This window comes from Strongylocentrotus purpuratus, unplaced genomic scaffold (genome assembly GCF_000002235.5).
Source record: "Strongylocentrotus purpuratus isolate Spur 01 unplaced genomic scaffold, Spur_5.0 spur5_scaffold_9, whole genome shotgun sequence".
NCBI classification, from domain to species: Eukaryota; Metazoa; Echinodermata; class Echinoidea; order Camarodonta; family Strongylocentrotidae; genus Strongylocentrotus; species Strongylocentrotus purpuratus.
This window is the reverse complement of record NW_022145615.1, coordinates 12,022,892-12,032,633: the sequence shown is the minus strand read 5'-3', so window position 1 is coordinate 12,032,633 and position 9,742 is coordinate 12,022,892. Positions and strand designations below refer to the sequence as shown.

The 9,742-nt window shown below is 37.3% G+C and overlaps 1 protein-coding gene across 1 annotated transcript; it reads right to left on the bottom strand.

Annotated features, from left to right (window-relative positions):
* Window positions 1-229: 229 nt before the first annotated feature.
* On the bottom strand, window positions 230-7,672 carry LOC581325 (RNA-binding protein MEX3B). The gene is made up of 2 exons (XM_781332.5): window positions 7,238-7,672; window positions 230-4,343 (listed from the first exon to the last, which is right to left on the bottom strand). The coding sequence occupies exons 1-2, from the start codon at window positions 7,458-7,460 to the stop codon at window positions 3,091-3,093; spliced, it is 1,476 nt and encodes a 491-aa protein (XP_786425.2). The 5' UTR covers window positions 7,461-7,672; the 3' UTR covers window positions 230-3,090.
* Window positions 7,673-9,742: the final 2,070 nt, after the last annotated feature.

Here is a 9,742-nt window from a genome sequence, read left to right as displayed (position 1 = left end):
TTAAATTGGGGGAAACCACTGTGTAGATTTGGAAGTATTTTATATTTACATTTACATCTCTTTTGCTTGCACACTTGGCATTCCTCTCAAATAACTCACATTCACTGTGCATGGGCCAACTGTAATGGTAGGCCAACTCTTACTCTCGAGTCTCTTCATTTACAACAACAACTCATCTCTCAACTGGACACACCTCGGAATCTGATAAATAGAACTTTGGAATGCATAGTTTCTGAACAAATTTAAGCTTTTTATTGCTTGAACACAACTTTTAAATTCTTTCTCTGGAATTCTTTGCATGAACAGGTTAAAAAAGGTGATACAACACTGAAAAAACTTTGTTTGAAGAAATATCATTTCATCCAAAAATGACTTTTGTGCAAGAGTGATGTTTGTCGGATATGAGACCATGAAACAATTTCATCTTTCCTAACAAATTCACATGAATTTCTCAGGAGAGAAAAAATAACCTCTTTTTGTCAGTGGGTTTGCTTGATACAACTCGTAATGCACATGATAATAACAGTCACGCTAAATGTTGCAAATCTTACGTAGTCTTTTATAGTCATCGTTCATAAACAGTACTGGGTAGATTTTCTTCCATAAATACTATATAATTTGATTACTAGTCATATTTCTATAATTGAATAATTATTTGGCTAAATGATCATACTTTGAGTATCAAACGTTACTATGAAAGTTTACTCTGTAATGATTATCACTTTGAAAAATACAATTAAAATATTCAGACAATATGCAAAACCTTGTTAAGAAAAAACTGGCATTATTTGTTTGCATAGATTAACTAAACAAAATATGTTCAGCTCTACTGATTACTTAAATTTTCCTCAGAATTATACATAAGAAAAAATGGAAAAGGATAATAAAAAAATACTGATTTCTGGTAGAAAGGAGGTACTAAATACTAACAATTAACTTTTTATTTCAAACAAAAATAGCACTTTTACTTGAGTGATAGGCCTATATGATATACGGGCAAGGACACAGGGTCTAGTCTATAACATGTAACATACATATTTGAAGTGATGTTTACAACTGCATAAAACATGCCCGGAAAGTACTGTATACTAGTGTAGTAATTCCTAACGAAACAAAACCTAGAGGCTTATTTCACAATTTGCACCTTTTTGAGAGTGATGGTAAGCATGCACAAAAATGTACTTGGTCCAGACTTTTTTAAATTCCCATGAAGAATATCTTGGAAAGAAAAAAAAATCTGTCTTCCTTCATTTTTTGTCCATTTCTTTTGTTTACTTCTACTGATTGCATTTTCTGTATTTATAATAATATAACAAAAATAACATTTACAGTATAATACACGTAAATACACATCACAGTTTGGTCACAAATAATTATTTTCTTGTACAATAAATCTGTAGTTTTGGACACATAACACATACACCACACGATTCGCACACAAAGACTTTGACAAGGTGACACAAGAGTTAATAAAAACTTCAATATTATCTTCTTCTTCTTCTTCTTTCCTCAGAACGAGAGCTGGTACGAGTACAAAGTGAGTTATGTCCATGTATACGCGGCATAGGGCTATTAGCAAAAATAAAAATGTATCGAGGTTATTGATTGGTCATATAAGACACTGATGGGCTCAATATTACAGAGATGATGGTGGTGGTTGAAATTTTATTTCCATCTACTAACACAAAAGGAGTTGGCTCAGATAACAAATAAAGACAGTGCACTAATCAACATTCCTATATTCAGTCATCATATCAATGATTTGTATCATGTACAGGAAAGTTATTAAATCTTTACATTTGCAGCAAATTTTTCTTCTTCTTCTTCAGAGATTTCGTAAGAGGAATCAACCCTAATTTGTTTTAACTACAAAAATAGCAAAATTTCATCTCATCATAAGTCTATATCTTAATATATAATTATATCATTTCTTTGTCATAACATCTGTAAACTTGGCAAAAAACTGGTCAACATCGAGACAAAAAAATTCAAATCCGAAGGATCTGATTTTTTTTCCTAACATAAAAAAAAAAGCTCAAAGTACAAAAAACCAGCACACAATCACTTCTCGGCAACATATCAATTATACATTAGACTTTTTTTGACAAAAAATAAAACTCTCTTTATTTTTTATGTATTTTTCTATTTTTCATCTGAAATACATGTTTTGGCTGAATGCAGGTTGGGTTTACATGGAAAATAAATTGAGATATCTCTTCGTCCATATTTTCAGTTAGACATCAAATCCATTGGAATATTTGGTCAAATATAGCAATGCTACATATACATGTATACATAACTGCTTTGAAATATATTAAAAATAAAAAAACACTAAAATGAGGTGCAACATAAATTACAATATGAACAGTATCTTTTACTTTTTTGTACAAATATAATAATAAAGAGTATGCAGGATATATGCATGGCCTATTGGCACGGGCACCTAAATAATGGGTTCCAGTCCCACCAATACGAATAGAATAAAAATAACCTCTATTGTCACAGCGCTTTAAAATATCAACAGGGTAAAATATACTTGAAGTAATACTTAGATATATTTCATTATCTCCATGGTTCTCTCTTTGTCTTTATAACTGAAAGTGTCATGGTTACTCGTCACATATGCGATAGAATGAAAACTCTCGTTTAATACTCTTCATTTGTATGAATAGGTATACTGTACAAGCCAAATGCTTTCTCTCTTAAATAAAGCTCTAACAATGTACATCCAGCAGATAAATTCAAATTAAATAAGACCTTTATTCTGTAGACATATTGTATCAAATAGAATCTTTTATTATTGTATGATGAATAAAATACTTGATGTCCTTCATAATCTCTTCTACTACATATCACAATACACATGAAATAAAAAAATGAATATTTGCATTTTTATAAGAAACACTCTCTTTCACTCACAACTCAAATAGACAAAAATGTTGACCTCTAAAAATTAGAAATATAACAAAATTCATATGAAAAAATATCTCTTCATAAGGGGAGTACTTTATATAGATTTATGTTGAAAACTCAACAAGAATGTGTACATTTTGAGGGGGGTTATAGCCAGATGTATCTAGGGGCGTATTCCTACGTGAACTGGATACGAATGGCTTGAGTGACGGGCTCATGGCACATTGGACAGGGAGCGTTTTCCTTGTTGATCAATGAGTTGGCACATTCCATGCAGAAGAGATTGTGGCCACATGGCACCAGGGCAGCAACAATTTCATTGTCGCTGCAAACCATACACTGCTTCTTCTGCGCCGAGAGGGACCCAGAGCCGATGGAGTCAGTCGGGCTGCTGCATGTGCTGCTCGACGACGTGACGGGGAAGGCGGAAGGCAGGGGCGTTGGAAGTACCGATAGCCCACCGTTCAAGGGATCACTGCGGATGCGCCTCGCTGGTGGATGATCGTTGATCCCGTTGACGGCCGGCTCGTTGCTCCCGGAGCTGATGCTGCTGCTGCGCCTGACGTGCGTCTGAGGCATCCCAAAGGCAGCATTGACCCCCGTCAGGTCCTGCCACATCGAGAGCTGCTGCTGGGTGGGGATTCCAGTGGCTGGCAAAGGACCTTCATATGCTTGGGAATCCATGCCCAACTCTGGTGACGAACCGTTGAACAGGTTATAAGCGGACCTTGCTGTTGAGGTGAAGGAGTTGGCAAGAGGGTTGAACTCTGTGGTACCATTTGTTGTGGTTGTTGACGTTGATGATGTTGTGGTGATGTTGGTGGTGGGGAAGAAGTAGTTATCGCTGCTGCTCCTCTGTATCATGGGCTTAGCACCACCGACCGGTTGAGCAAACGGACTTGGACCAGTCTTGTACAGACTGATGTCATCGACCATTCCCCTGTCGGTACCGTTGTTGGCGAAATCATCCTCTGGACTCGTTGAATCAATCAAACCTCCAGTGCGCATGGCAATATGAGCTTCAATCTCCTGCCTCGCTTGATCAACGCTATCGGGTAGTCCAGTCACTTCAAACACGGGCTCATTATCCCTGCTTGGTGTGACGATGTACGTGTTGGTCTGCTGCTGTATCCTCTTGATGGTAGCTCCCTTTGGCCCCACGACCAAACCGACCACCCTGTAGGGCACTCGCACCTGAATCGTCGTCTGCCCGGGGATGTTGGGTGGGGGTGGACCTGGGGGAACTCCCGAGTGACCCTGGTTGCGCCTTGCTCGGATTTGGCTGAAGTGCTCTGCCGCCTGTAAAATTTCCCTCTTGGCTGCAGCGACATCTTCCTTCCTGCCTGTGACAACGAAAACCGGTTCCTCGCCACGCACGGGCGTCTTGATGTAGGTGTTGGTTTTCGCTCTCAGAGCTTTGATTTTGCAACCTGCAAGTTTGGAAGAGAAAGAGAATGTAACAAAAATTGATTAGAATTCTGTCAAACAAAGACATAAAGAAATAGGGATTTCCCATTCTATCTCCACTCCTGTGAATTTAATTCATTGGAGTGGGTGTATACAATGTATATTGTATTTACAATTCATTCTGCAGTGTTTGCCATCAACTCATGCATGCACCATTGCCCACACATTTGTGTAGAAATGTATTGTGTAAATGCATGCTTGGTGAAGCAGAGAAACCTTTGATCATAAAATACCAATTGTGATGAACGAGAAACCGATTCCCACTATGTACATTATACTGAAAAGAGCCTTTCAGTTTCAGGGATGAACTGTAGATAATACAGGTACATGTACATGTACCATAAAATACTCTGAAAGCTTATTTAAATTTGCCACTAATGGAATTAACAGGCATTTCCCAATTGGGTGAAAATGTAGTGTTCAATTGTCTGTCAAAATGGATGACTTTCTCCCTACACAACTAAGAAGCAAGAACTTGTACAATTTGAGGTAAATTTGTACCAAACAAAATAAAGACTTTACAGACACCGAACAATCTTTTTCCCTCATGTCAGCCAGATAAACCAAGAGGAGACAACGTCCAGTCTTTTGTTAAGATGCTGTAAGACCTCATCAGCTTGTACACACCAACATATCAAACTTTTAATTTTGATGCGATGAAAAATGAGCATAAAAACAATTTAAAAAGTAGCCTTCATATTTTCTTGCCAACCTTGATAAAATGTACCCGTAATGCTAGTCAAAATCTGTGATCTAAATTTATTTCTGGCCCTGAATTAGAGTGGTAGAGAATTATTGATTTTCAGGCTTGCATGGTTGTTGAATCTAAAACAATCTCTCTGATTCATCATGAGTAAAATGCAATCATTTTTTTTTTGTGGCGAGTGCATGAGAAACCTTACATGTACATCATCCAAATTGGTTTCACAAAGTGATTAGAGAGAGGAATGTTGCAACCTGCATTTTTCTTTCTTCATTTGCATTGCAGGTTTCTCAACTGATAAAACCATTGACCACATGCAAATACAGCAACTATTTGTACTTAGGTTTGAATACTTCCCCATAAAACCTTAATTTAAAATAATGCTCTCTGCATTACGAATGTACCAAAAAAGAAAACAGGGCGTATACATTTGATTAATTGCCAGAACTTGAACAGGATATTTAATCAGTTTCAGCACAGGCATCAGGATGTCATTTCAAAGACAATTTATCCGACTTGACCAGAGGTCTGGCTATGATGCAATGGACGCACTAAGCAACAGGATGACAAATGATTTTTCAGTGGATAAAGACGTTTATTTTTGTTGGTTTACACTAGGCCTACTAAGAAATACTACATGACAACCAAGTTATTTAAAGGCAACCTGTCTTTTCTTTCTAAATTCCCACCAAGTCTTTTTACAGCTCTTTCATAAACTTAAGCTCAATCATGTTCCTTTTCTCCATAAAAAAATTCACCAGCAAATATCAAGACTGCTTACTCTGATATTCATATATCAATGACAACTATGTGTCCAACACTCACCTATCTAACCAGAATTTGTATTTTATAATTACAATCACATGTAGATCTACACTGTATTTCTTAACAGACAGTGTACATTGCAAAGCAGACTAGTTGTCAACTTGTCGTTTCCTTAACTAAGTGTAGACTTCTAGACTAGATTTAGATCTAGGTCTAGATCTACAGAAAAAAGATTGAAGGACTTGTATTTTTGTAATGATTTAAGAAACATCTGAAACACACAATGGCCAATGCAAAGTCCCGCCTTACAGAATTGATAAAAAAATTGTAAATGTAACAGACTTCCTCTTGCTAATGAGTGAGGTGTACATACGACTTGGATGCAAATTTAGTGTTTGTCACTTGCCTTTCAATTTGTTATTTCAGAAAGTTGAGCTGGGCAATCTTTATTTCCTTTCTTTACCACACTGCATCTTTCTAATGGTTGTTTCTTTGAATTGATTTGAATGAACCAATATTTAAATTATTTCCAATGCTTGAAATGAGGGTCCTTCTATTATTATTATCAATTATCAAAATCTACCTCACTTTTAACAAGTGAACAATGTGAAGATAAATGCCTGTGTAGATCTCTACATCTATCAAATGAAAAGACATGTCAGTCTTATTATTAACCTTCAAAAATTCATATCACTAATGTCAGTAAAAAAAATTTAAAAAAAGAAATCCAAAGTCCAAACCAAGCTTCAACAAAATCCAAGTTCAAGGAACATGTATTATGTAAATAGACTAACAGCCTTTTTATGTTTACAGTAGCTTAACTAATTAAATTCCTAGTTCTTACCATCTTAGTTAAAGAAGATGCAACCTTAATTCCTTTAGTTTTAGTGAAAGAACATTTTGAAATTGAATCCCCCCATCCCCAAACAAAAAAGAGAAGGAAAATGGAAAGCTATCTGAAAAAAAGAAAGATGTTGATAAATAAAATAAAATAAAGAAATGCCAAATGGTAGTTAAGCTATTTAAAAATACAGTTAACATTTAATTATCATCTTATACAAGAGCTCCCACACTTTGAGAAATACACGAGGAAGATTTTGAGAGCACATGGAATGCATGGGCATAGACTTTGCATGTACATTGACAAACAGTGCTTTGTGTGGTGTGAGTACAACGCATGTAGCACGAGGCGGCCAAGCGCGCGAATGTGACAAACAAAGGCCCGTGCACGTAAAACACGTTGTGCTGAATTTTCTCATGCACATAACGGCCTGGCAAATGAGTAAGACATAAAAATCACAAAGTGGTACAGAATACTTCAATAACAAAACAAAACATGGACTTTTCACTATGTAAGAGGACATGTAGGTTATATCCTGAAGATCGTACCTTGTCGACCAACAATTTCCGCAACATGTTCCGAACTTGGTACGGGGACACATTCCGTCATATTACTGCTTTTCCTTCCCCTATCATCCAAAGCTGATGGGCCATCGTCTTCGTTGCTTATTCCGAGCATGGACAAATTATAGGCTAACGACTGAAGGGCCCTTTGATGGTCCTCCAACCCATCAGTATTATGATCCATTTCGGTGAAAAGTGTGCTTGGCATTCTAGTATAATGCTATATCCAAATCAAGAGGTAGAAAAATTATGAGAAACCATGAGGTTGTCCAGCGTATTTATCAGAAACTATATCTCCACACGGTAGTATATATCCGTAGTATTCGTCTCAGGCGGGGTCTTCGAATGGCATGCACATTGAAAATGCATGCTCGATGCGGCGCGGTAGTGTGTAGAAGTGACGTACTATAATCCACGTTCCTCAGCCGTAAGCACCGCCTTCCCTTTGTAACGGATCACCTGATTGGTCGGTTTCCTCAGATAAGGGAGTGGTTCATTAGCATGCATGGCGAACAAACATTCCGATCTGATAACCAGCATGGAACGAACTAACAACAGTCAGTGACTAAAGCGCGCCAATATTTTCGAGATAGTGGCATGTGTGTGGAGGCTCTTTGTTCGAAAACCCACGCTGTTTATGTACGACTCATATACGTTTTTTTTGCTTTACTCTTTGTTCGTTCAACATTTACCCAATCGTGTGATTCACGTTGAATCACTGCCAGTGACCAGTGTATTATTTTCTCGAATGTGTCATTTCATAAGAATATTTTTGAAAGGGGATACCTTTGTTTTATATTCTTTATTTGCAGGACGCCTCCATCATTTTCAAACTCCGGAATGAGATTGATTCAACAATTTAACATTTATCGTTTGCCCAATTTTTTGTCCTGCTTGCCATGATTTGTTTACCTTCTATGATAGTGCCAAAATAAAGTCTGTTTTGACGTAGGGTCATGTTCAGCAACGTGTTCTTAATCTTAGTTAATTACAAACAAATTGTAATATGATTGATTAAAAAATACGTGGGCTCCTATCGAAATATATAGTGTACAGATGAATAAATATGCCCATTTTTTTAATCGTATGAAACCGACTTTGCCCATAAAATAGGTGAAATATTTGTTTAGGTGCTTTCTTGTGCATAACAACATTTCTAATGAGTTCCACAATAGAAATGTACTCTCACACAAACTCTCTCGTTCCAGTCTCCAGTAGATTAAAAAAGCAAAGAATATGATAAAATGCAGAACGATTTAAAATTGGCAAAGAAAAAGAATTCATGGTTTGCACTGGAACACGCTGCACGTTCACGTACAACACTTATATTATATGAAACATCCTTTGTCTGCATGAGTCACTCCGCTCGCTGTCTTCTGTCTGTTGACATAAAACGAACGTTACTTTGACCCTGCTAGCTGAGCTAAAAATAGACACGCGCCGTTTTTACGATTTGAGCCCTGGAAAAAGGAAATGTGCTCGTTGGCTATGTATATGACGAGCTGAGCTAGCTGTACACCGCGCTGTATACCGTATGCTTCCTAGCTGTAATTTTTGCGCGCGCTTTCTTGTCATTTCTACAACTTCATGATGTCGATGATGTACATCGAACAGGTTATGCAAATAAATTGCCTTTGGAATACAATTCATTCTCTACCGCAAAGGAAAGACTGGTATTCATTTCACAACAAGCGTAAACACTAAACAGACAAGCAGATGTTTCTTTGACTGCTGATTCCTTTCTCTCCATCCGTAACACTCTTTCCTTTCGGTTGATCAGTTTTCGCCCATATTATGGACACTAAACGAAGCATGCATATAATCAGAGACAAAGGATCAAACTAGTATTCTTGAGAGCTGGTGCTTCGCGCGCTGCTGCGGTCCCAGGGTCCACGCCTGCTGCATGTCGGCACGCGCACGTGCGAGAACTGACCCTGCTACAAAGCTAGATTTGCGCGGGAAAAGTTTGTTTACAGTTAATGTAGCACACGCGTCATGACCTTACAAAAGCTTTCATATTGGCAAAAGCGCGCGCCTATCATTCGCACACCTGTCGGATTACAGCGATTAAATGATTTCCGGTCAGTTTTACCCATAAAGAAAAAAATAGAGTAATCTGAAGTAATTGGTCCAATTTTGGTTTGATGTAATAAGAGATCACCATGCAGCGTGGGAGTGGTGGTGGGGGGGGGGGGGGGGGGTTCGGTTGGAAGGGATGATGGAGGGGCAATGGGCATTTTCCTGTGAGGAAATGTTGCAATAATCGTCAAATTATTGTCGTTAAAACGGCATTAATAAAGAAAAAATATGACAAATGTTTTTTGCTCGCAACTTTACATTATTATTGTTTCCTTATGTATATAATTTTATACATATTCAATTCAAATATCAATATTCTGTTCATTATACAAATAATACATTTTCTAGATAATGTAAATCAAAAATTGATTTTGTTAATTGTAGGCCTATACATGTAGTAAAGGCCTACAA